The following is a 27,154-nucleotide window of genomic DNA, read 5'->3' as shown; positions in this document are numbered from 1 at the left end:
TATATATATATATATATATATATATATGTGTGTGTGTGTGTGTGTGTACACTGCCAGTCAAAAGTTTAGACACACCTTCTCATTTAATGTTTTTTCTGTATTTCCATGACTACTTACATTGTAGATTCTCACTGAATGCATCAAAACAATGAATGAACACATATGGAATTATGTAGTAAACTACAAAGTGCGAAATGAGTCAAAACGTGTTTTATATTTTAGTCTTCAAAATAGCCACCCTTTGATTACTGCTTTGGACACTCTTGGTATTCTCTGGATGAGCTTCATGAGGTAGTCACCTGAAATGGTTTTCCAACAGTCTTGAAGGAGTTCCAGAGATGCTGAGCACTTGTTGGTCCTTTTGCCTTCACTCTGTGGTCCATCTCATCCCAGACCATCTGGATTGGGTTTAGGTCAGGTGACTGTGGAGTTCAGGTCATCTGACACAGCACTCCATCACTCTCCTTCTTGGTCAGATAGTCCTTCCACAGCCTGGAGGTGTGTTTGGGGTCATTGTCCTGTTGAAAAATAAATGATGGTCCAACTAAATGCAAACTGGATGGGATGGCATGTTGCTGCAGGATGCTGTGGTAGCCATGCTGGTTCAGTGTGCCTTCAATTTGGAATAAATCCCCAACTGTCACCAGCAAAGTACTCCAACACCATCACACCTCCTCCTCCATGCTTCACAGTGGGAACCATGCATGTAGAGACCATCTGCTCACCTTTTCTGGAACCAAAGATCTCAAATCTGGACTCATCAGACCAAAGCACAGATTTCCACTGGTCTAATGTCCATTCCTGGTGTTTCTTGGCTCAAACTAATCTCTTCTGCTTGTTGCTTTTCCTTACTAGTGGTTTCTTAGCAGCTGTTTGACCATAAAGGCCTGATTGGTTCAGTCTCCTCTGAACAGTTGATGTAGAGATGTGTCTGCTACTAGAACTCCGTGTGGCATTTATCTGGGCTCTAATCTGAGGTGCTGTTAACTTGTGATTTCTGAGGCATAATAGAGTTATTTCACAATTGTTTGTTTACTACATAATTTCATACGTGTTCATTCATAGATTTGATGCCTTCAGTGAGAATCTACAGTGTAGAAAGTAGTAAAAATAAAGAGCAACCATTGAATGAGAAGGCGTGTCCAAACCTTTCACTGGTAGTGTATATATATATAACTATATATGTATATATTTGCCACCTGGTCAGGTGACCACTGTGACGCAGCACCACTGCAGCAGTAACACTCGGTAAACCACGTGATCGGTGCTTGTTCCGGGATCAGACGGTTCCTCCCCCTCACTTACCGTTCAGCTCTGCTCTTTGTCACGGTTTGTATAAAGTCCCAGCGGCTTTCTCCGGAGCGGACACCGAGCTGTTGCTGCCCGTCGAGCCGCACTGGGACCAGGTAAGATCCGCAGCTGCAGCCCGCTGCGGCCTCAGCAGAACTCCGCTCGTAAATCTGCCAATTTAAGACTTATGCATAAATCAGGAATAAAATCTGCTCCATAGAAAATTAGTGAAGATGATTTCTGAACAAACACAATATGAATTTTAATTCGGCTCACATTTGATTCACTTTTATGAGTTTTTACTTGACCAAATGTCAACTTTAATAAAAGTTTGGTGTGTGTTTTTTGCTGTCTGCTGATGTCCTCATCTGAACCCAGAAATAATTGAATCAGTCTCCAGCTGCTGTCTGCAGTCACCAGCACTGACAGGGCTTTAAAACGAACAGTTTCTGAGGGGAATCTGGTGTGGAGCTGGTCCTCCTACTGGTTCCAGTCTTCCTACTGGTTTTGTTTATTCTGCTGTTTAGTTTCTGGTCCTGAGCTCTGGGGTTTTCCTCCAGAACAGCTCATCATGGAACAGGGAGGAGCCTCCTCAGATTCCTGCTGCATGAATCAGCAACATTTTCTGTCCGTGAAGGAGAAGTTTGACCAGTTTTCCTCCTCAGATAATTTACTGTGTGACTCTGATCAATGATCTTCTTGTTCATCCGTCAATCAGGTGATAAACCGATCATGTTGTTGACTTTGGACTCTGCAGGTAGAGACACACCTGACTCTACTTCCTGTTTGGAACATGAACTCACAGCAGAGTAAAAGCAGTTTTTCCTGCAGAGTCTTTTTTAAAGATCAGACGAAATGTTTTTATTCCTGAAAATATCTGATTTAGTTTCAGTTCACTGATCTGTCAATAAAATGTTGCTTTGTTTAGTCGTGTTATGTCTCTTTGTGGTGTTTTTTTGCATCTGTTTGGTCACATTTTGTGTATTTCTGGTCATGTTTGGTCTCTTTTTTGCATCTTTGGGGCTTTTTTTGTTTCTGTGGTTGTTGTTTGGATCTTTGTTGTCATACTTTGTACTTCATTTTTTCTGTTTTGCTACCTAATGGTTGTGTTATGCATTTTTAAGGCGGTTGTTTGTGTCTTTGATCATTTTTTGCATCTCTGTGGTTGTTTTTAAACTCCTTATCATTGTATTTTGTCTCTTTGTAACTGTTTTTTGTGTATTTGTTGTCGCTTACTTGCATCTATGGTTGTTCTTTGGGTCTTGTCCTTTTTTGTCTTTATGCGTTTTTTTTACAAAGTGTAGTGTTTTGTGTCTTTGTGGTTGTTATTTGTCTTTTTTGTGGTTGTGTTTTGTTTCATTGTTGATATTTCGTCTCTTTGTGGTGTTTTTTTTGCATCTGTTATGTTACATTTTGTGTATTTCTGGTCATGTTTGGTCTCTTTTTTTTGCATCTTTGCAGTTGTTTTTGTGTCTGTGTGGTTGTTTGTTTGGATCATTGTTGTCGTTTTTGATCCTTTTTTTTGCATCTTCGTGGTCAGATTTTTTCTGTTTTGTTTCCTAATGGTTGTGTTTTCCTTTTTTTAGGCGGTTGTTTGTGACTTTAATCATTTTTTTGCATCTTTGTGGTTGTTTTTAATCTCCTTATTGTTGTATTTTGTCTCTTTGTAACCGTTTTTTGTGCGTTTGTTATCGCTGACTTGTATCTATGGTTGTTTTTTGGGTCTTTGTGGTCCTATTTTGTCTTTGTGGGCTTTCTTAGTGTAGTGTTTTGTGTCTTTGTGGTTGTTCTTTGTTGTTGTTTGGATTTTTACCATCATTCATTGTGATTTTGATCATTTTTTGGGTGGTTATTGTTGCATTTAGTCTGTTTGTTCTAATTTTTTTATATATTGTCATTTTGGTCACTTACTTACCTTTTTTTGGGTCCTGGTTGTCTTTTCTTGTCTTTAAATGGTCTTTTTTTAAGCATCTTTGATTTTGTGATTATATTTTGTCTATTTTGTGGTCATTTTTGCTTCCTAATGGATGTGTATTGCAGCTCTCTGGTTGTTTTGTTTGTGTTTTCTTGTAGTTTATGTGGTTATTTTTGCATCTTTGTTTGTATTTTAGCCTTTTTATGGTTGTTTTTATCTCTGTGGTTGTTTTATTCATCTTTGTTGTTGTATTTTGTGTCTGTGGTGGTTGTTTGGATCTTTGTTGTTGTACTTTGTACTTAATCTTTTCGGTGTTGTTACCTAATGGTTGTGTTTTGCATTTTTTGGGCAGCTGCTGATGTCTTTGATCATTTTTTGCATCTTTTTAGTTGTCTTCTTATCATTGTATTTTTGTCTCTTTGCAACCGTTTTTTGTGTATTTGTCGCTTACTGGCATCTATGGTTGTTTTTTGCATCTTTGTTGTTCTGTTTTGTCTTTATGCGGTCTTTTTTACAAAGTGCAGTGTTTGTATTCACTGGGATTTTGATCGTTTTTCAGCATCTTGGTTTTTTGCATCATTATTGTGGTATTTAGTCTCTTTGTTATAGTTTTTTTTTGTATATTTGTGGTCATTTTTGGGTCGCTTACTGTGGTTGCTTTTGTGTCCTGGTTGTCTTATTTTGCCTCTAAGTGGACATTGTTTGTAGCATCCTTGGTCTTCTGATTATATTTTGTCTTTTTGTGCTCGTTTTTGGTTCCCAGTGGATGTGTATTGCATTTTATGTGGTTATTTTTGCGTCTTTGTTTGTATTTTATTCTTTTTATGGTTGTTTTTATCGCTGCGGTTGTTTTATTCAACTTTGTGGTTGTCTTTTTTGAATCTTTGTTGCTGCATTTTGTGGGGGGTTTTGTGTGTTTGTAGGTTTTTTTCATCTTTGTGTATTTGTTGTAGGTTCTCTGGATTGATTCCTGCTGATCTGCGACTGACAGTTTCTCTGCAGGATTTCACTGTGATCATGTCTAAGAAGGGAGGAAACCGAGGCCCGGAGATGGAGATGGTGGACGGGTCCATCATCCGGATCCCACCTCACCACTACATCCACGTTCTGGACCAGAACACCAACATCGCCCGAGTGGAGATCGGACCGCTGACCTACATCCGGCAGGACAACGAGAGGTCAGAACCGGGTCTTACAGCAGCTTTTACTGAGTCGGGCTCAGAATATAAACCCAGGTTTCACTTTTATTTCCCAGAGTGCTCTTCTCGCCGGTGCGAATGATCATGGTGCCGCCTCGTCACTACTGTGTAATCGCCAACCCGGTTGCCCGTGACGACAACGGCCAGGTCCTCTTCGACCAATCGGGGCAGGCGAAGCTCCGCCATGCCGACCTGGAGATCCGGCTGACCCAGGACCCGTTTCCCCTCTACCCCGGAGAGGAGATCCAGCAGGTCTGGAGTCAAACTTTGTTGATCATCTAACAGCCTCTTTGACTTCGTCTCTTTGTAGCTGAGTTGTGTTTTCTCTCTTTGTGGTTGAATTTTGTTTGTGGTTAAATCGAAGAATGAACTTAACGTCAGAGAAATGTTTGAGTGCTGTGGTTGTTTTTTGTGTATTTGTGGTCATAGTTTGTTTCTTAGGGTTGAGATTTGCTTGCTTATGTTTTTGGGGTTTTTTTGTGTTTTTTGACAGTATTTTGTGTCTTTGTGATCACTTTTGTCTCTTTTGTGGTTGTGTTGCATCTTTGTGTTTTGTTTTTGAGTCTTTGTGGTTATTTTTTGTCTTTTTTGTGGTTATATTGCGACTGTGTTTTGTTTTTGTGTCTTTTTGGTTGTATTTTGTCTCACTCATCATTTTTTGTCTTTTTTTGGTTGCGTTGTGTCTTTGTGTTTTGTTTTTGTGTCTTTGTGGTTTCGTATTGTGTCTTTGTGGTCATTTGTTGTCTTTTTTGTGGTAGTATTGCGTCCTTGTGCTTTGTTTTTGTGTCTTTGTGGTCATTTTTGTGTCTTTTTTGTTGTTGTATTGGATCTCTGTGTTTTGTTTTTCTGTCTTTGGGATTGTATTTTGTTTCATTGTTTATATTTTGTCTCTTTGTGGTCAAATGTTGTCTTTTTTTGGTTGTATTTTGTCTTTTTTTGGTTGTGTTTTGTCTCTTTGTGTTTTATTTACCCAAAAGGCTGAAGTTGTTTCATGTTAGAGAAGTCTTCAGTGTGTTGTCGGTCAGATTTGTGACGCTCGGTGTTTTGTCTCAGGACGTAACGGCGCTGCAGATCGTCTATCCGGACACGGCGCTGCGTCTTCAGGCTCTGCTGGACTTTGAGGAGGACGGCGGACAGAAGAGGGTGGCTGGAGATGAGTGGCTGTTTGAGGGTCCAGGTAGGTTTACATTTACAAATTACTAAATTATTAAAATCACTACAGAAAAATGTTAGTTTGGCACATGGTCCGATAACACTGTCAGTAGAGTGTAGTTAAGTTTTAAACATGACCAGTAGAATAAATAATTGATTATCATGGATACTAAAGGGATCAGGTTCAATGCAAACATTCTGATTAATCATTTTTATCATTAATAATTTAATTGATTAAAAATATATTAACTGATAAAGAAAAAGAAGAAGGTCATGCGTGTCAGTAAATGCGTTATTGTTGTAGTCATAATAATGATACTTATGTAGGGCTTTTCACAGTTGTAGATTAGCTCCAGTACCTGGCTGTTACAGACATGCAGATGGCATGAATTTGCCTTTAGATTTCTTTGATTTTACTTGATACTAGTTCAAAACTACAAAATATCACATTTACAATGAAGTCAGACCAAGAAAAGGTGTAAAATCTTACATTTGAGAGCCTTGAACTATTAAATGTTGATGCCATTGATTAACTGTTAATCATTTAAATGCTGTTGATAATTAAATCCGTTAAAAATATATTAACCGATGAGGCAGAAAAAAGAAGATGATCATGCATGGTGAAAAACTATCAGCTGTAGTACCTGGTTGTTCCTCCAGGGAGCTTCTTACTGTTTAATACTGTAGAGACCAGAGGAGACGTCACTCATGTTGGGAAGCAGAGAGCATTGTGGGAGTTTATCTAGCAACGGGCACCATGACAAAGACTTCTGTGGTAGTTAATGACATCCAACTGACTCAGATTGTTTTTAAAACACTTGATCAGAAAGTTGATCCAAACATGGTCCTGAATTTGAGTTTGTTCCTGATAAATGAGCTTAAATCTGCTGCATCCCCTTCAGGTTTTTCCAGCAGTTTAGTTTCTGCTCTAAATAAAAACAGAGACTGTACTTGTTTGCATCTTGGAGGCTTCATGACGTTGTTTGTCTTCTTTCATGACTTTAGTTTGGGTCAGTATATAATTGAGGAACTTTTGAAGTCCATGGGATATATCTTGCATACATTTTTATTAAAAGTCAAAAAAAATAATGTTTTTATGTTCATTATGATCATGTCTTTACAAATTCCATAATTATTTATTATGAAAACAGTCACCTATTAGTTAAAAATGACTGGATATCACTAAAATGTCAACTAAACAACAGTCTGAATTCAATAACAACCACCTTCTAATTAGCTAAACAATAATAAAATGAGCTCATTCAAAAATAGTTTTGATTGTGTTCTTATTATTAACTTGAGATAATCACGACAGATATTTCTTTTTTGGCAATATATCAAAGTTTATATGGAAAATAACTAGTTGTATTTGTGTCCCAGAAATCACTTTCAACTAAGTTCCCCATTACAAAAATACCTCTCCAGGGAGTGTGTTAATTCCAGATCACATGACCTGCTCCACATGATGTCATTTCCTCCTGAAGAAAAGACTGGCCAGACTCCAAGGCTTTCTGAGTTATTTAATATAAAGTAGTGTGTGAGTCAAGTGTGGATTTATCACGTCAACAGGTTTACCACAATATCTTTATTTTATAAAGAATATTTAGAAGAATCCTTCTGTAAAAATGCCATGTGGTGTTTGGTTATAGGTGGCCATGTTGATTTTAGACCTGAAAACAGCAAAAATGTCAACTATGATACAAAAAGTCCCACATTTATATATTGACCCGCTCACATTTTGTGGCTTTTTCATATTTGTGACTTTCAGCCGTGTTGTTTCAGGGACCTACATCCCCCGTAAGGAGGTGGTGGTTCTGGAGACCATCAAGGCCACGGTGATCCGGGAGAACCAGGCCATCCGACTGAGAGCTCGCAAGGAGGGTCAAGACCGAGGAGGAGTCCGCCGGGTGACGGGTAACACCTGAACACACCACAGAAACACATAAATAAATATATTCAGAATAGTTTAGAACCTCTCCAGACTTGTTCTCTCTACTCTAAAGATGTTTCACCATGCTGAATGTATCTCCAACAACTTGCTGCTCTGTTCACTGTTTCTGAGCCATGCTGCATTTATTTCATTTCATTATATTTACCTCTCAGTCGCACTTGTTGTCTTGTTGTTTTGTGTTTCACTTTTACTGTCATTTCCTCTTGTTTATGGCCATTGTGTGTGTGTTTTTTTTAATCATGTTTTTGTCATTTTTGTGTTGTACCTATGTTGTTTTAGGTCTGTTTTTAGCTGTTTAATGACTTATTTGTACTGTTCTGTGTCTTACTTGGGTAATTTTTTGTTGTTTTATGTCTCATTTTTGTTGGTTTGTGTCTCATTTTGTATCTCGTTTGTCATTTTATGTCTCATTTTTGGGGTTTTGTTGGTTATTCTTTGTCTTGTTTGTGTAATTTTATGTCTAGTTTCTGTCATTTTTTTGTCTCTTTTGTGTACTTTTGTGTCTTGTTTTTGTCATTTTTGTTGTTTTGTGTCTCATTTTGTTCATTGAATGCTTCGTCGTGACAGTTTTGTGTCTCTTTGTGGTCATTTTGTCTCCACATACTGTAGATATTTTTTCTATCTCCATGTTTCCTCTCCTCTGTTCACTGTTTCTGAGCTGTGCTTATATCGGTCCACTAGGTAGATTTTAACCCTTTGATGCGCAACATGGATCAATAGTGACCCAATTCCAATGGAAAGTGTGTATCTCCTGACCCACACTGTGCATCAAAGGGTAAATCTCGTTCAAGCAAACATTTTATTTTTGGCCAATTTTTAAGTGTCACGTACAGAAAAGTGATTCTGTGTCGATTTTAAGCTGAGATTTGGTGGTTTTCCAACAGAATCACAGATGAGTAGTTGGTTAAAGTTGAGTGTTTTTTGCCACATTTTGTGTTCAAGCAGTTAATGAAAAAATCTGCATCACGTGTTGCGTTTGATGGCAACCAGGAATTTTGTGATTCCAATTTAAAATGAATGACAGCACTACAAGAAATGGATTTTTTTAAACTCTATATCACAACTTCTGCATTTTGTGTCGTTCCTCTAATAGCAGCATAAGTCTTTTCCTGACATTAGAGGTTAGATGTGGCTGAACCTGCTGCCCTGTGTGTCCAGGTGAGGAGTGGCTGGTCAGTAAGGTGGGAGCTTACCTGCCAGGCGCCCATGAGGAGGTCATCGACATCGTCAACGCCTTCATCCTGACCGACAAGGTGACTCACAACTTCCTGTTTTCAGAGATTGTAAAGTTAAATCTGACGCTGTGTTTTATCATCTCACTTTTTAGGTTTTCTTTTAATTTCAACATCTCGAGGTCAGTTTTCTTCTTTCAACGCCACAGCAGCAACTAACTCTTGTTTTCATTGTTGATTATTTTCTGGATTAATTAATTAGCTTCCTCAAATGTCTTGTTTTGTCCAAAGATCTTCAGTTTGTTGTCAGAGAGGAGGAAAGAAACCAGAAAATATTCACATTGAAGAAGCTTTAAAACTGCAAGATAGTTGACCACTGTTGATGGTTGATGCTTCAGCTGAAAAAACACTTGGAGACATTAATAATTTGTTAATCTGAATGAAACTGAGTTAACAAACATCATAAATTGTGCATCTGCATGAAAATATGACAAAGTAATACCTATCTTTTAGGGGAGAAAATAAAAATCTGATTCAATTTAACATTTAACCGCATAAATTCAAGGTGAAAACAGTTTTTATGTCCACGAGACACTCGGCTGTAATAAACTCAGACATTTTTATTTATTGCAGAACAACAGCAGCTCTATAACAGTCACATTTTACATATTTGTTGGTTTTAAGCTGCTATATTCATTTTAGGGTTTAGTTTTGGTTCCTGAGTGGCAGCAGCAGACATATTTGTAGTTTATTTACCTTCACTTCCTGTTTCCTCAGAAAGCGCTGCACGTTCGCGCCCTGCGGCCCTTCAAGGACGCCGGCGGACGTGACCGGCGTACGGGGGAGGAGTGGCTGGTCACCATGGCCGACCGCGAGGCGCACATCCCGTCGGTGGCCGAGGAGGTGGTCGGGGTGGTGGACGTGACCACGCTGAGCAGCCGGCAGTACTGCGTCATCCTGGACCCGGTCGGACCCAACGGGAAGCCTCAGCTGGGCCAGAAGAGGGTGGTGAAGGTGAGACCGTCAAACCTGCTGGATCATTTAAAAATGGAAAAACTCGTCACTCATCAGAACCAATCCATCAGCCACATTATAGACAGAAAAAACACACGAGGGTCATTCAATTGAGCTTGTTGGTGGAAAGTTTGCTTTTACAAAACTTAAATTGTGGTTGTGTGCAGATTGTTCAACAAAGAGTTTTCTGATCACTGCAGCACTTCAAGCCGACGGCATCACCTCAATGTAAAACATGTTGCTGTTAGCACCAGAGCTAACGTTAGCTACGACTGTCCTGCTAATGGTGTAGCCATAGTAGAACACTTTAGAAGACATTCAAAGTGCTTGAATTTACAACAAGTCTTAAAATGTTGAATATAATCACTAGAATCAAAAAAAAATTAATATGTAATAAATATACGCAAAAATCAAATACCGGCTGAAGTAAATGACTACAGACCTATTGCCCTCACCTCACACATCATGAAAAATCTGGAGCGGCTGATTCTACGCCTACTGAGGCTTGAAGTCAAAGACAAACTCAATTCCCTGCAGTTTGCATACAAAGAACACATTGGATGATGATTCCATCCTCTTCATGCTTCACTGTGTCCTGTCTCATCTGGAGGAACCTGGAGTTTATGTGAGAATCATGTTCTCTGATTTTTCAAATGCATCCAACTCCATCCAGCCCACCATACTCAAAGACAAGCTCACAGAGATGGGAGTGGATCCTTCCTGTGTTTCTTGGATCATAGGTTACCTGACAGGAAGGCCACAGTTTGTCAGGCTGAGGAACTGTGTTTCTGGGACATTAATGAGCAGTACTGGGGCTCCACAAGGAACAGTCCTGGCTCCATTCCTGTTCACACTGTATACATCAGACTTCAAATACAGCACTGAGCCCTGTCACATCCAGAAATACTCTGATGACACTGCTATCGTGGTATGTATCAGAAATGGACATGAAGCTGAATACAGGGATCTGATAAATGCCTTCAGTGACTGGAGTCACAAAAACTGCCGGCTACTCAACGCCTCAAAGACAAAGGAAATGATCACAGATTTCCACAGATCCAAACCCCCTTTTCAGCCAGTGAACACTTGTGGACATGGAGGTGGTGACATCATATAAATATTTAGGTGTCCACCATGATAATAAGTTAGACTGGTCTAAAAACATAGACTTCATCTACAAAAAGGGTCAGAGCCGACTTTTTTGCCTCAAAAGACTTCAATCATTAGACATCTGCAGTAAGATGCTGCAGATGTTTTATCAGTCTGTGGTAGCAAGTGTTCTGTTTTATGCTGCAGTCTGCTGGGGAGGCAGTATGAAAAACAAGGATGCAAGGCGTTTGAACAAACTGATTAAAAATGCTGGTTCTGTGGTTGGAATCAGATTGAACTCATTAGAGGATGAGGAGGAGAGACAGGCACTTAGAAAGATGGAGGCCATTCTGAAAAACATGGATCATCCACTTCATATCTGCCTCAGTGAACAACAAAACATCGGTGGACGGCTCTTATCTCTGCACTGCAGGACAGAAAGATTCAGGAAATCTTTCCTGCCATCAGCAATCAGACTATTTAATTCTAAAGTAAACACATGAGACCAAACAATTGAATTTCCCTTCGGGGATTAATAAAGGTGTTGTATTGTATTGTATTGTATTGTATTGTATTGTATTGTATTGTATTGTATTGTATTGTATTGTATTGTATTGTATTGTATTGTATTGTATAATTGCACGTAGAGTTTGCAGTAACCTGTGAATGTAGTAGACAGATGAAAAATGCAGATAAATATAAATGAAAGAAACATTTTTGTTGTTTATTTTCAAGCATCTGTTTATTCATCAATTCAGTCGTCAACCCAAATTCATTTAAGTGGAAAAACTTTACTTATTGTGTCAAGTATTACAATTTGACAAAAATGTGACTAATGGTGATTAATTACAAAGCCTACAATAAATTTGATTTTTCTTTATCTTGTCCCACCACTAATTTGATTACATTAATATTAGGTTGAGATTCACAATAAATATTTTAACCGCTACTGTTTAAAGAGAACACTGCTGTTAAAAAGCACTTTATTTGTTTAAAGTGTTTGCAAACCAAATGTGATTGCATTTTTGTTCATGTAGCAGTACTTTTTAAATAAAAATGTGCAATACACTACTTCTAAATTCCCGCAACTAATTTTTAATCAACTCCTTTAGCTTTATTAGCATCACGGGGCTCAGAACTAACATTAACTTTCACTTCTGAACAAATTATAAATTAATATTGTTTAGATCAATAATGATGTCAAAAATAAAACCAACATTCAGATTTGACTGAATGGCGCATAAATATAATGGGTTTCTGACTGTTTATAGATAAAATGAAGCCAAACCAAGTTTACAGCAGAGTTTGAGAGTGAGATTGTGTTTTGTTGCTTTTAATAATAGTTCCAATAAAACTTGTCTTTTCTGCTCAGACAGCTACTTTTTTCTTTAAAGTCTTGGTCCTTTGTGAGCTAACTTCTTCTTCTTCTTCCCTCCGTCAGGGCGAGCGCTCATTTTTCCTGCAGCCTGGCGAGCGTCTTGAACACGGCATCCAGGACGTCTACGTTCTGTCGGAGGAGGAGGGTTTGGTGCTGCGAGCCGTCGAGGCGTTCAATGACACCCAGGAGGTGAGAATCTCCACACAAACCTCCACATTTACTCTTCATTGTTCCTGGAGGGTAAATAGTTGAAAACGGCACGAATGTCTCATAAACCTGCAGCACCGAATGTCAGCAGTGACCTTAGATTAAAAGACATGTTGACCTAAAAAATCACAGAAATGACAGAAGGTTTTTTTTTTTGTTTTTTTTTTTTACACAGAGTTTTATTGGTTTTTGCATTTTAGCAAAACAAAAGAACATGAAATTGTACAACATGCCATTGTATCCCATTGCACATTTAAAAGACGAAAAATAAATAAAATTTAATTTGACTTGATTTAAAAAATACATAGAATAATGAATAAAATAAAAAAGAAAACAAACTAAAAACAAACATTAAGAGTCCATTATTTAAATAAATTTGCAGAAATTACATAATTTATTAGAGAAACTGTAAAAACAGAAAAAAATCTCCAGATTTTCAGCTTTCTGGACATCCTTGAAAATCTCATGAGTGACCTACAGTTCCTTCGGGAATAATAATTAAATGCAGCTTTAAATTCATGAGCTATTTCAGGAAAGTCACTTTAGTTGCATAAATAAATGCAGCATGGCTCAGAAACAGTGAACAGAGCAGCAAGTTACTGAAGATACATTCAGCATGGAGAAACATCTTTCTAAAAGTCAGAAGAGGAAACATGGAGATACAAAAACATCTGTAGTATGTGGAGTCAAAATGACCACAAAGAGAGACAGAACTGTCACAAAGATGCATTAAATGAACAAAACCAGACACAAATGAGACACAAAATTACAAAAACATGAAAAACTGAAAAAAACAAGACATAAAATTAAAACACAAGACAACAAGAGGGACTGAGAGGTAAATATAACAAAATGAAATAAATGCAGCATGGCTCAGAAACAGTGAACAGAGCAGCAGGTTGTTGAAGATACATTAAGCATGGGGAAACATCTTTAGATAGATAGTTCAATATGTACACATTAGATGAACACAATGAGACATAAACTGTCCAAAACAGGACACAGATGGAGAAAAACAAGACACAAAATGACCACAAAAATGGACAAAATCGTCTCAAAAACGACCAAGACCAAATAAACTGATCAAAACGGGACATTGAAAGACAATAATGAGCCACAGCAACACTGGAGAGGAGAGAACCTGAATTACAGTTTATAGTGGCTGTAAAACTAGTTAAATATTTACAGAATATGGAGACGATAGTTACAGGGTTGGTAACAACTGTTGGTTCCTGGTTTTTAATCTTTGTAACATGAATAACGGAAGAAGTCATGATGGTTCTGTTTCCATAGAGGTTCAGGACTTTATGTTGCTGAGAAAAAACGAGACAGAAACTGCTCAGAGGTTGGTTCAAGTTCGATTTGCTGCTCGTGGTTTCAGATTTGTGCATTTATGTGGTTTATGTCTGCAGCATGTGATTTCCTGAAGAAGCCACACTTTGTTGACTGACCTGATTTTTTTTGTTATCTTCCTTCATGCCCTTTGTTCTGCTGCACCTAAAACCAACACCCACACAGCTTCCATTTAGATTAAACCAGAAACCTGCTGCAGCTTCCTAACAGTTTGTCAGTTCTACTCTTAGTTGTTTTCGGTACAATAACAGTGAACACAGCAGCAAGTTGTTGAAGATACATTCAGCATAGAGAAACATCTGTAGAGTAGCGAGAAAAGGTCTGGAGAGAAAACATGGAGATAGAAAAGTGTCACAAAACTGTCACGAAGAAGCATTAAATGAACAAAATGAGACACAAAACAACAAAAATGACTAAAACAACTCACAAAATTACCCAAACAAGATAAAGAATGACAAAAAAGCAACAAATGAAACACGAAGCAACAAAAATGAGACACCGAATAACAAAGGAGATACAAAATGACACAAAATGGACTTAGAACAAGGAAAATGACTCTAATAAGACACAAAAAATACAAATGAGCCATTAAACAGCTAAAAACAGACCTAAAGCAATATAGTATGTGAAGACGAAATGACCACAAAGAGACACAAAACTGTCACAGATGCATTAAATTAACAAAATGAGACACAGAATGACAAAAATGACTAAAATGAGACACAAAATTACCCAAACAAGATGAAAATGACTAAAACAAGACACAAAAGTACACAAATGAGACAAAGAATGACAAAAAAGCAACAAATGAGACACAAACCAACAAAAAAATGAGACCTAAAACAACAAAAAAATTTCTCCAATAGGACACAAAAAAATACAAATGGCTAAAAAAGACCTAAAACAACCCAAATAAAACAAAAAATGACAATAACAAGACAAAAAAAAACACACACATGGCAAAAAACAAGAGAAAATGACAGTAACACTGAAACACAAAAGGACTAGACTGAGAGTTGAATATAACAAAATTAAATAAATGGAGCATGGCTCAAAAACAGTGAACAGAGCAGCAAGTCAAAAATGACTAAAATGAGACACAAAATTACACAAATGAGACAAAAAATGACCAAAAAAAACCAACAAATGAGACACAAAGCCACAAAAACGAGGCACAAAATGACACAAACGCGATACAAAAAAACAACTAAAATGAGACATAAAACAACAAAAAATTACTATAATAAGATACAAAAAATACAAGCGGCTAAAAACAGACCTAAAACAACCCTAATATGACAAAAAATGACAAAAACAAGACAAAATGACAGTAAAAGTGAGACACAAAAGGACTAGATGAGACTGAGAGGTAAATGTAACGAAATGAAATAAATGCAGCATGGCTAAGACACAGTGAACAGAGCAGCAAGTTGTTGGAGATACATTCAGCATGGGGAAACATCTTTCTACGGCTGATGGGCGGAGTTGATTTTTTTTTTTTTTTTTGCGGCTCTGTAGAACAGTTTTTCAGGTTCTCTGAATGAAGCCACTGAACCAGTCAGGAATGAAGTCCAAGGAGGAGCTGCTGTTTGTGTAAAGATCGTCCTGTGCAACCGGTCCATCACAGAGGACAGATTAGAAAAGCAAACGCTGCCTTTTCATGGAGGCGTGTTGCGCTGAAAGACCACCAGCAGGTCAATAAAAGCTGGCATGAGGCTGCAGGTGTGTCTGGACGTTCAGGAGTAAAGGTGAAACCACACCTGCAGCTTATCAGGCTGGTTTGTAGCAGAAACACCTTGAAACAGCAGCACTGAGGTCACAGGTGTGTCCACAGGTGTGCAGAGGAATTAATTCATTTACAAATCAAGGGTCAAACATCATTAAGATCATTGCTTTCCACCCAGCAGCAGAAATAGAATTGGTTTCACCATCTTGTCCTCAGTGTTTGCAATGTCACGTTTAGCTGCAGTTTTAGAATTTAGCAGCTGGAATTAACATCACAGATTCATAAAACATCATTCTGACCAATCACAATGACAGCTCTGTTGTTCAGTTTTCAGAATAATAGCTGCAGACACCATTTATCAGACGCTTATAATGATAATAATAACAACTTTATTTATATAGCACCCTTAAGAACAACGTTCACAAAGTGCTTTGACAGTTAAAACATGCAAACAGACAATAGGAGACAGAGCAGTCAATTAAAATAAATAGTAAAAATGACAATGAATTAAATTAATAATTAGCTAGATTAGCACGCAAATCAAACAACACTAAGCAGTTTGAAAATTAAAGGACAAGATTGAGGGTTAAAATTAAAAGTCAAAAATTGAGAATTAAAACTTTAGAGAGACGACATCACACCAAAGAACCACGCAGCTAAAATTAAAATGAAACGAGGGAACACATGAAATCAACAGGACATTAGACAGAATAAAACACTAAAACTAATTAGAGCTAAAACTAAACTTCACATAAAAGCAAGTCTACAGTAGTGGGTTTTCAGATGTGATTTAAAAGAAGTTAAAGACTCTGAGTCTCACCACTTCAGGCAGGTTGTTCCAAAGTCGAAGTCCTGATGGAGAAAATTCAGTCATCCTTAGATTTAAGTCTTGGATTTGGAACAACCAGAAGGATCCACCTGAAGATCTAAGGCTCGTAAGGGGTCAACAGATTGCAAATGTAGCTTGAACCGAGACCCTGACAAGCTTTAAAAGTGATCAGTAAAATCCTAAAATCCATTGTAAAACGAACAGGGAGCCAGCAGAAGGAAGCCAGGATAGGTGGGATGTGATGTCGTCTAGCCTAGCTGCTGCGATTCGGACAAGTTCAGGTGACAGATGAGCTGTACAGGAAATGCCAGAAAGAAGGGAATTACAACGATCGAGACGTGAGAAGCTGAGTACAAGTTCTTCCAGGTCTGGGTGTGAGCGCATCGATTTTTATCTGGGAGATTGTTCTGATTCAGAGGAAGCAAAACTGGATAACTTTTTTAATGTGGGGAGCAAAATGGAGATCTGGGTCAAATAAAACGCCAAAGTTTCTGGCAACGAGCTTTACGTTGGTGGATAATGGACCGAGGTTATTGGCGGTGAGGGTTGAAAAGTAATACCTCAGACTTGTTTAGTTGAAGAAGGTTTTGAGCCATCCAACGGTTAATGTCATTGAGACATTAGCCTGGATCAGCAGGTCTCAGTGGAAGGTATATCTGTGTGTCATTTGCATAGAAATGAAAGGATATATTGTGGGCGTTGGATTAAAGATGAAGGGGGAGTAAATGCAGTCCTGACGTCCTTCCCCAGACAGCTTAACACAACAGAAACAAACATTTATTTAATGTGTCTAACATTTATTAGCTGAGTCTGACTACCCCTTGGTAACACCACTTATCAGATACTTACAATGCAGTCCTGACATCCTTCCCTAGACGCGTTAATACTGCTGCAGGCCAACATTTATTATGTATATTTAACATTTATTAGCTGAATTTGATTATCTAGAGTTGTTATGATGTGATTAAAGTAAACACCTGACACCGTTGTCAGGGGAAGTTGTCTACTATTGATCTGATAAATGCCTTTAAATGTACTTAGTTATTTTCCAGCACTGGTCTGAATGAAGTCTAGATAAAACTGGTTTGTGTCCTTCACTTCCCCATCTTCCCTCCTAACCTGGCTAAGCCATCTTACCCCCACTCTTCTTCTTCTTCTTTTTCTTCTTCTCTACCCGTCATCCTTCGTCCCCACATCGTCCACCCTTTCATTTCGTCACCACTGTATTTTCTGTTGATGGTTTTTATTTAACTCAGTGTCTCCCTCCATCCCCCTGTCCTCCTTCTCCTCCTCCTCCTTCTCCTCCTCTCCCTCCTCCACCACTCCGATGCATCACCACGTTAACCCTTCTCTCCGTCCTCCTCCTCTCTCTCCAACGCTCTCTCTGCCAGCAGGAGGAAGAGGAGGATGAGGAGGCCCAGCAGGAGGAGAGGGCCAAGCGCTCCCGGAGGAGCGGCGTCCTGCGTCGCCCCGGAGACCGCTGGATGCTGCGAGGACCCATCGAGTACGTTCCCCCGGCAGCGGTGGAGGTGGTGCTGAGGCGGCAGGCCATCCCGCTGGACGAGAACGAGGGCATCTACGTCCGGGACATCAAGACCGGAAAGGTACGAGTACAAGGCTCTTCTTAGAGGGACATACCGCTGGTTTGTTGTACTTTTAGCACCTTTTAGCACCTTCACTGCTATCTTACTGTTTAATACTGTAGCGATCAGGAAGTAGCGTTTGCATGTTGGCAAGCAGAGGGGGTTTTAGCTAGTAAAGGAAACCATGATGAATCCAGCAGTTTAACCTTGATGTGAGCTCATAGTAGAAAAAAAACAAATCATATTTACTGGACCTAACTCCACTTCTGTAGAGCGCCGGTAGAGAAACCGTTGCTATCACTTTCTGTGAGCACTGTGGGGGTTTAACTTGTAAAAGGGCACCATGACAAAGACTTCTGTGAGGCGTAATGAGCTCTGATACTGAATAAAGTTGAGATTATTTCCAATATGGCCTCTCAGCTGTAGTGGTGTATATGTAATAATAGTATTTAGCATTCATTAGCCGAGTGTGACCATTTAGAATTAACTGGGTGAGCTACAATGTTATAGTTGCTTCAAAAGTAAAAACGAAAGAACAAAAACTCAGTAGTTTGAACTAACGCTGTCCTACTGCCAGGTGCGAGCGGTGATCGGTCACACCTACATGCTGACTCAGGACGAGGAGTTGTGGCAGAAGGAGCTTCCTGCGAAGGTCGAGGCCTTGTTGACGTCTCGCATCGACCCTCTGGCCGACCGCTCGGACCGCAGGGTCCCGGTGGAGCCCGAACTGAGAGACAAGACCAAGGTGGTGTCCTACAGGGTTCCCCACAACGCCGCCGTCCAGGTGTACGACTACCGCGAGAAGAAAGCCAGGTGGGACTTCTGGCCATGGAGGTGTGGAGGGTGAGGGTTTAAACAAACCGGCTGACCCAGTGGTGGTGTCGTCCTGCAGGGTGGTGTTCGGACCAGAGATGGTGATGCTGGGGCCCGATGAGCAGTTCACCGTGCTGTCGCTGTCCGGAGACAAACCCAAGAGAGCCAACGTCATCAAGGCCGTCTGCCTCCTGCTGGGACCTGACTTCTTCACCGACATCATCACCATCGAGACGGCCGACCACGCCAGACTGAAGCTGCAGCTCTCGTACAACTGGTAACTCCCAGAGCTGACTTCATTTAACACTGAGGAACACAGCAGGAAAAAGGATTCAACTGAAGACGATCAATGCAATAAGTTCTTCTTCTTCTTCCATCTTCTCCTCCTTCTTCAGGCACTTTGAGGTGAAGTCTCGGGCCGATCCTGCCGATGCTGCAGCTCTGTTCTCGGTTCCAGACTTTGTGGGCGACGCCTGTAAAGCCATCGCTTCGAGGATCCGTGGAGCCGTCGCGTCCGTGCAGTTTGACGATTTCCACAAGGTTCGTGTCTCACACGCATCTGTAGACACTACGATTTACCGATATTCCTAAACACCTCACTTGCATCAGTAGAAGAATTTACCAAAGTTCTTGAAAGACTTTCTGCACATTGGTGTGTGCAACTATTTGCAGGTGTTTCCTAAACGCCTCACAGTCATCTTGACATCAGTTTATTGTGTTCATTTGGTTGTGAGAATCCAATATGATGATTAATATTCTGTTATTCCAGCAGCCGTATTTCTTGTACGTCTTTTTGTTCAAAACCCAGAACGATTTTCAATTTACTTAGAAAAAGAAACAGAACAAGCAGAAAATCTCACAATGGTTTGGTCAGTTGGATTTCTGTCTTGGGTTTCTTAAATGGATGAAAATGTGTGAGTTTGTTCTCTAAAAATGACAACTGGCACCAAATTAATCTGCAAAACTTTTGGGCTTATCAATGTTTCAATAATCTCAAGAGAAAAGTACTTAGTAGGTGCTGCTTCCAACTTGTTTAGTGTTGAGATTTTTACTCCACCAAGGAGGAGTTATGTGACAATCAGCATATGTTTCTGTCTTTCTCTTAGCAACGTTACTCAAAAACGGAATAACGGATTTGGATGAAATTCTCAGGGAAGGTCAAGAATGACCCAAGGACCAACTGATTAGATTTTGGCAGTGATGCGGCTTATAGTCTGGATCTACGGATTTGTTTAAGATTTCTGTATCATTGTGAGATAGCGGCACGGCATCACTGTAGCTATGACTTATCAGGACTTATCTTTCAGAAATCATATGACTGGGCAGCCTTGGGGGAATACTGCGCTCTATGAATGCATTTCTTGTTACCTTTTTGTCCGTCAGAAACTAAAAAGCTTTGCGTGTTGGATTTAAAGATGTTGACAAAAATAGTATTTTTGCAGGAACAGCGCACAATTCAAAGTACTTACAGTTAGCATGTAGCTAACTGTTGTCCTCGAGCAGGTAGATATAAAACAAATACAGAACTACAACAAAGCAACTACAAGTAGAATCTGTCCTTTAACAGAACAAATGTTTCAGCTGATGAAGAAAATAGCACACTTTTTGCTAAAGATACTTTCTAATGTCACTTCTCCATTCCATTTCCCACAGTTATCCACAATTCTTTGATCTTTTTTGTTACTGTGTGCCAGAACCCCCTCTTACCTTTTGTTGTCTGCCAGACCCCTTGATTCAACCACCTTTTGTTCTTTGTTGTATTACTCTCTGTTGCTGATTAGCAACCATACCCAAATTAACCACTATTCACCCTTGTATTTACATACGGCCCCTCCCTACCCTCTGACCATCACTATAAATTGTGTCTTCTGCAAATGTTCTAAGACAGATTACCTTCACAGACTCATGCTCTGTGTTGGTCAGCCCACCGTATGCCAGAATACCAATAAACACCCCACTACAGCAAACTTCAAAGGACTAAGTGAAACTTCTCCAACACAGCTTAAAAATCAACTTAAAGTGACAGAACCTCATCAGGAGTTTCTCGTCTCCAGAACTCGAACCGGATCATCTGCTCGGCGGTGTTCGGCTTTGATGAGAAGCTGGTGATGCGTCCGAGTCTTCGCTTCGGCCAAAACAACCTGGTGATCAGCAGCGTGGACATCCAGTCAGTGGAACCAGTCGACCAGAGGACTCGAGACGCTCTGCAGAAGAGCGTCCAGCTGGCCATCGAGATCACCACCAACTCCCAGGAGGCGGCCGCTCGGTACGACGCCGGCTTCAGATTACAAACATCTGGATGTCACTGCAGAAAAGTGCCTTTAAAATGCAAATGTTTATACCCGTCTTAGAGTCTGTTGACGTATAATTGCCAAAATGTTGACAAGTTTAACCAAATATCACCAAACGTAATGTTCCTCTGTGGAACAAGTAACTACAACTTTGGCATCAGAAGCTAGTTTTGCCTCTTTTAGCAGAAATCACTTTGACATTGATTTTCCTTCATCTCTGACGACAACTTGATCAAGTTTTTGACCTCACTTCCTGCAAAAATCCTTCAGTTGGAAGTGGAAAAAAATTAAATGAATTAAAATTGACGATATTCATCAGACCAACCATTGGATCAGTTCATTGCTAAAAATAATGCAGAACTAGCTGATTGACATTTAGCAACAAATTCAGATAAAATCATTAATCTGTTGGGTGTCATGGCTGATTATGAGAGTAAAACAGATTTGCAGTTAATTGTTGGCAAAATACCACCAGAAAACATACCTACACCTCGGACATCAGATACCGTTTAGTTTCTTTTTGCAAATTGCTTTTGACTTGCAAGAGATCTATTATGTTCATTTTGTCATCTTTTTATATTAGATTAGCGTTTCTTTTTAACCAACCAATTAGCTTGCTGACCATTTCTGCAGTCTTCCGTAGAAGCCTCGTCTGACGTGTTGATGATGTGTCTTTTTTCTTACTTGCAATTTTTTTACCTCACTTCCAACGATTAATCAATTAATCGATCGGTAGTTGACTACTCAATGAATCGGCAACTATTTTGACAATGGCTTTATCAGTTTACGTCACTTTTTAAATAAAAAAAAAAATCTAAATTCTGTGATTGCAGCTTTTTAACGGACATTTTTATGTATTTATTCAGTTAAAAACATCGCTCAGTTACTTCTTCCTTACTTTCAACACGTCCAGCTCAGTCGAGCCAAAACTCCAAACTCCACGCTCTGATTTTTAGACTTTAGTAAACAGAACAGAAATGTCAGTCTGTGTTACTGACTACGATGTTCAACAGGTTTCATTTGATTTCAGACACGAAGCTGAGCGTTTAGAGCAGGAGGCCCGGGGGAAACTGGAGAGGCAGAGGATCACCGACCAGGCCGAAGCCGAGAGAGCCAGGAAGGAGCTGCTGGAGCTGGAGGCCCTCAGGTGAAGGGGACTGGGAGGACTGGGAGGACTGGGAGGACTGGAAGGACTGGAAGGACTGTGGGACTCGGTGGACTGGAAAATTGCTGCAACGAATAAATTACTTTCATTATTTAATTTATCAAAAATATAAAAACCTGGAGTCAAAAACATGTTTTTTTCCTCCACATTCTGTAGATGTTCAACTGTTAACAATTTTAATTTGCTTCCATTCTCATCTCCTCTTCTCCTGAAAACTCTCAGAACATTTTGTCACCTGACTGTTGGTCACAGCTGAATCAGTCGTAACTTCACTGTTGCACTGAGCAACTCAGAATTTTTCATTTTTACTACTATTTTTATGTTTTTATTATGGTCAGAGCAAATGGTCTGTTTCTGGCAGATTTTAAAATGACATCGTTCAATGAAAAATTACAATTTTAAGCTTAGATTTGAGCTGAATTCTCCTGATGTTACTGCAAATGATGCATTCAAGGAGCAGCCGAAAGTTAAAAATCTAATGATTCTTTGTGTTTTCTCAGTTTCTGGCTGATAAAAGGTTTAATTTTCATGATTTTGGGGTTTGTAGGATCAAAAGTAATGTTTTTTTTTGTGACCAGAAACTGTTTGAATCACTCAGTTAAAACATTTCTTGATATTTCTTCTTTGAAAGACACTGAAGAACACAGAACATTTGAAAATGATGCTAAACTATAAGAAGAAGTTTATATTTTTGTAAAGGTATGTGAAGCTGCTGAAGATGTTTAAGTGCAGCTGTGTTCAACAGTCTGGATGCTTCATAAGGAGTTTAAAAAGCGTGAATAAGGGCTTTAAATGTGCGTTTAAAAGCATGTAGTCGCTCTTGATACGCAGCTTCTCAGCATGTTGACTGAGTTCTTTTGTTTTCTGTATAAATCTTCCATCTAACCGTCTGACCGCCTGTGTTTCAGTGCTGCCGTTGAAAGCACCGGAGCTGCGAAGGCCGAGGCTCAGTCTCGGGCCGAAGCGGCTCGAATTCAGGGGGAAGCTGCAGTTAATGAGGCCAAACTGAAGACAGAAGCTCAGAGGATCGAGGCGGTACGTTAAAGGCAGAGAAACTAGTTTACAGAGTTCAGGTGCACCAAAAAGACCTCAGCTGAACATTTTCAAATGGAGTTTGGTTTGATCGATCATGTAAATTTAATTATTTTCTGAATGTATCAATCAGCTGTTTGGTCTAAAATATCAGAAAATGGTGACAAATGTGGATCATAGTTTCCTGAAATGTCTTGTTTAGTCCAAAGATCTTCAGTTTTCTGTCACAGAATCGGAGACTTTTCTGCCGTTTGTAGTTTCCTACCTGCAGATTAAACCTGTGCGTCTTTAGGAGGCGGAGCTTCAGCGGCTGATGAAGGCTCGCGAGCAGGAGTTGAGCTACAAGAAGGAGATGGACCGGCTGGAGGTGGAGAAGCAGGAGAAGCTGGCTCAGATCGAGAGTCAGAAATTCAGTCAGCTGATGGAGAGTCTGGGCAGCGACACCCTGAAGGAGATCGCCAGAGCCGGACCAGAGCTGCAGGTACGACATCATCGCTGACGTCATCACGACATCACCGTTTAGAAAGGACTGTAGTTTTAAGATCAGATGAACTTTACTGATCCCTCACCGAGGAAATTTACAAGTAAAAAAAACAGCAAAAGGCTTTTAACTGATCTCACAGCTGAACATCCATAAGTGTACCTTTTCCTGAAAGGTAAGTGGAGAAAATAAGAACAAAAAAATAAAGAAATGCAGAAAGGAAGTAGCCGCCACTCAGCGTATTTGATGATTTTAGTACAAAGCTTACAGTTTGTTCTACTTTTCTGAAGATCTGAGATTAGAAAGTTAAAATACTTTTAATAATTAATACATTTTAAGTGTATATGCTGCACATGATTTAAAAACATGCTACATTACTGCTGTTATGTAGGATTATAGTTATTATTATTTACAAAAACAAACAGCAAAATGCTGTTTTAACAGAACATCATGTTAGTGGCACAATATTCACATTAACTATTTCTGTTAAAACAAGAGAAGTTACTGTTTTTATACAGAACATTTAAAGCAGCCATAGTTGACATAGAAGTGCTTTCTAGTAGATAAATAATATTAGAAATGGACCTATAAAATTTAACCCTTGTGTTGTCCTGTGGGTCAAATTGACCCGTTTTAAAGTCTGAAAATGTGGAAAAATAATATATTTTCACAGTGAAACTTCTGATGTCCACATTTTCAACATTTTTGGGAAATCTTTGAACACTTCTTAGTGGAAATAAAGAAATGTTAAAAATGTTTCTTAGGAACATTCACATAAAAATCAACCAAAATCCAGTGAAATTCGCTGGATTTTTTTGTGAATGTTCTTAAAGAAAATATTAGAAGTTTTACTAATATATATGGAATCACTTTAGATATTTTTAGAATTTTTTTTGGAAAATTTTTAATCATTTTTTGAAAAATATTTACCAGAATTTTCTTGCCAAATTTGGGGGATTTTTAATTTTTTTTAAATAAAACTTTTCAGGGAAACTTTTAAAGAATTATTGGAATTTTCTTCCTGAAGGTTTTTCGAATTTTCATAAATTTGGGGGATTTTTTTTGCTGAATTTTTGGATTTTTTTCAGACAAGGAAACAATATTTTTTGGTGCCTGTAAATGAGGACAACAGGAGGGTTAATATGAATGTTAAGACCTACAGGGTTATTTGTTTTGACTGTTTAATTGGAAATGTATGTAAACAGTCCAGAAGTTATTGTCAGAAAATCAATAAGAAACCTAATTGATCATCTTTAGTGTCCAAAACCCAAAGAGATTTTTGTTTTTAGAGTTTCTAATTGAATCTTTAGGAGTTTTGTCAAACTGTGAGCTAAAGTTTTAAATGTTTTCTGATCAAATAATTGAAACTATGGTCAACAGATTAAATGCTAATGAACATAAGCTAATATTTTAACATTTATAGACAAACAGGTTGTAGACAAACATTTTTAAGTAAACGTAATCATTTTTCTCTCCAATACAAAGTACAAAGAGCACCAGTTATGTAAAACAGTTCTCGACTTCGTGCAGAACTTTATTCTGATCTTGTTTCTTTTGTTCTGCAGCTGAAGATGCTTCAGGCTCTCGGTCTGAAGTCGACTCTCATCACTGACGGCTCGTCGCCCATCAACCTGTTCACCACCGCTAACGGCCTGCTGGGGGCGCTGCCGGCTCAGGGCCAGTGAGCAGCACTGAGGAGAAACATCCAGAAGTAAACCTCCACTCGTTTCTCTGACTTTAAAAGCATCGACGTTCATGCACAAACTCTGAATGTAGACCAAGTAAATGAAAGAATCCTGCATGAATCATCCCTTCATTCACTTATTTCAGTGTCGGAACTAAAAGCAGGTTTAGTTTTTTATAACTGTTAAAAAGGAAATGATGTTTTTACTGAACAGTTAAAGAGTCTGATCCTGTTTTATTTTCTTTGCAGGTCAATGAAAGGCAAAAATCCACAAGTAAAACCCCGTTTTCAGTCATTTTCATCTTTGATTTTGAGATTTTACTGTCATTTTTTCATTATTCGGATCATCTGAAATACCTGAATGAACACTAATATTTCTGAAGAAATGAGTTTCCGAGGTTTACTTTTGGATCTCTGAAGGATTCTTGTGCCTCTAACCGATAATGCTGTTTTCCTCCAAAGGTTTCTGTCTCTGCTTTGCACTAAAACGTGAAATAAAAAGGCGAAAGTCGTGTTTACATGTTAAACCTTTTCCTGTCTGTGGTAATGAAGTCTAAACGGGAGTCTGACTGTTCCTACATGAAGAACTGACGTCCTTTAAAGTGCTGCTGCTGCTCTTTTCACACTGACATCTCTTTGAAGCGCTATTAAAAATCTGACATAATTCTACGTCCCTGGAGTGTTTTTATTTATCTGGCAGCTTTACAAATTAAGATTTCTGCACAGATCACATACAAAGCTTCTAAAATGTGTTTTATTATAGGAAAAAAATTACAAAAACTTCATTATTTAAGTCACTTTCAAGCTCCTGAAATGTGACAATTTTCTGCTTTTCTTTTTTTTTTTTTTTAAATCTGATTGATTTTGAAATTCAGGAAATATGCTACTTGTTACAGTTTATTTATTTGTTGTTTCAGACCCGAAGCTAAGTTCTGTGAGATGTTTTGGTTGATTTTAGAGAATTTTATGTATTTTCAGAGCTTGAAGTTTTGCAGAATGTACACTAAGACATTTTAGTGGTTCAATATATAGAAGTAAAACTCATGAAATGTGCTGAAGACTCATACGGAATAGTTTATAGTGGGTCAGAATGATTGAATGGATCCACTTGAAGACTGGTTCTGGACCAGTTTGGACTATTTGTGCACTAGGTTTACGTATTAATCTAGGTTGGGCTGTTTAGAGCTGTTTTTGAATGAATTGTGGAGTGTTGACTACTTTTATATTCTTGTTTTCATATATCACAGTATTCAGCTGTGCAGAGCTACAGGCTGCTTCCATTTTGTCTAAATGTTAAATTAAACAACACATGATGCTGATTTTGTTCTCATAAAGTTTAATATTCCTGTCCTGTGATGTGATAAAAACTAAACCCAAACACCAAACTTTTGCTTTCAGATGTGTGAGGTTATCTGTTGGAAATCCCGGTGATCACCACGGTGCTTTCTGTAGTTTCTCTTTCACCAGCATTCAGCGATAAACAGGATAAAAACTGAACGCTGAGCTTCAGACTCTGTTTTCTCCTCAGACTCACCTGTGAACAGGTAAGATTCAATCACACTGTTCTAGTTTGTTTCACAGCTGCTTCAGGATATTTCAGTGAGATTCAAGTTTCATCCTTGACTCAGCATCAGTAACACAAACAAATCTTTAATATGAAGTGATAAATGTCTGCAGAGACTCTGTGAGGACATAAACAACAATATTCAGGCTGAATCAGAGATTTAATAAAATGTTTTCAGGTTGTTATCGAGGCTTCAGATGACAGAAAAACACCAAGGAGTTTGAAAGGTGTTCAAATTTTAAAAAATCTGACTGGGTTTCGACCTG

At 38.8% G+C, this 27,154-nt stretch overlaps 1 protein-coding gene across 5 annotated transcripts; it reads left to right on the top strand.

The window, feature by feature from the left end:
- The first annotated feature begins 1,251 nt into the window (after window positions 1-1,251).
- On the top strand, window positions 1,252-25,993 carry mvp (major vault protein). 5 transcript variants are annotated; one of them, XM_055005042.1, is made up of 18 exons: window positions 1,252-1,406; window positions 4,159-4,383; window positions 4,461-4,656; window positions 5,458-5,581; window positions 7,339-7,470; window positions 8,666-8,760; window positions 9,457-9,693; window positions 12,224-12,349; window positions 17,667-17,879; window positions 18,436-18,671; window positions 18,751-18,948; window positions 19,067-19,211; window positions 20,726-20,937; window positions 21,993-22,109; window positions 23,036-23,162; window positions 23,452-23,640; window positions 25,206-25,351; window positions 25,574-25,993. In XM_055005042.1, exons 2-17 carry the CDS (start codon window positions 4,223-4,225, stop codon window positions 25,323-25,325), a joined length of 2,628 nt encoding a protein of 875 aa, XP_054861017.1. In that variant the 5' UTR covers window positions 1,252-1,406; window positions 4,159-4,222; the 3' UTR covers window positions 25,326-25,351; window positions 25,574-25,993. The 5 variants fall into 5 exon arrangements, with proteins under 5 accessions (XP_054861017.1, XP_054861020.1, XP_054861016.1 ...); XM_055005045.1 differs by having other exon boundaries at window positions 17,670-17,879; window positions 25,206-25,993; XM_055005041.1 differs by having other exon boundaries at window positions 25,206-25,993.
- Window positions 25,994-27,154: the final 1,161 nt, after the last annotated feature.

This window comes from Amphiprion ocellaris, chromosome 19 (genome assembly GCF_022539595.1).
Source record: "Amphiprion ocellaris isolate individual 3 ecotype Okinawa chromosome 19, ASM2253959v1, whole genome shotgun sequence".
NCBI classification, from domain to species: Eukaryota; Metazoa; Chordata; class Actinopteri; family Pomacentridae; genus Amphiprion; species Amphiprion ocellaris.
The sequence above is the reverse complement of the archived record's forward strand: the minus strand, read 5'-3'. Positions and strand labels throughout refer to the sequence as shown.

Bases quoted from the DNA above. Each gene is read 5' to 3' on its own strand.
- mvp (XM_055005042.1), top strand. From the start codon at position 4,223: ATGTCTAAGAAGGGAGGAAACCGAGGCCCGGAGATGGAGATGGTGGAC. The intron at 18,672-18,750 runs GTGGGACTTCTG...GTCGTCCTGCAG, and splicing joins TACCGCGAGAAGAAAGCCAG to GGTGGTGTTCGGACCAGAGA. The intron at 23,163-23,451 runs GTACGTTAAAGG...GTGCGTCTTTAG, and splicing joins AAGCTCAGAGGATCGAGGCG to GAGGCGGAGCTTCAGCGGCT.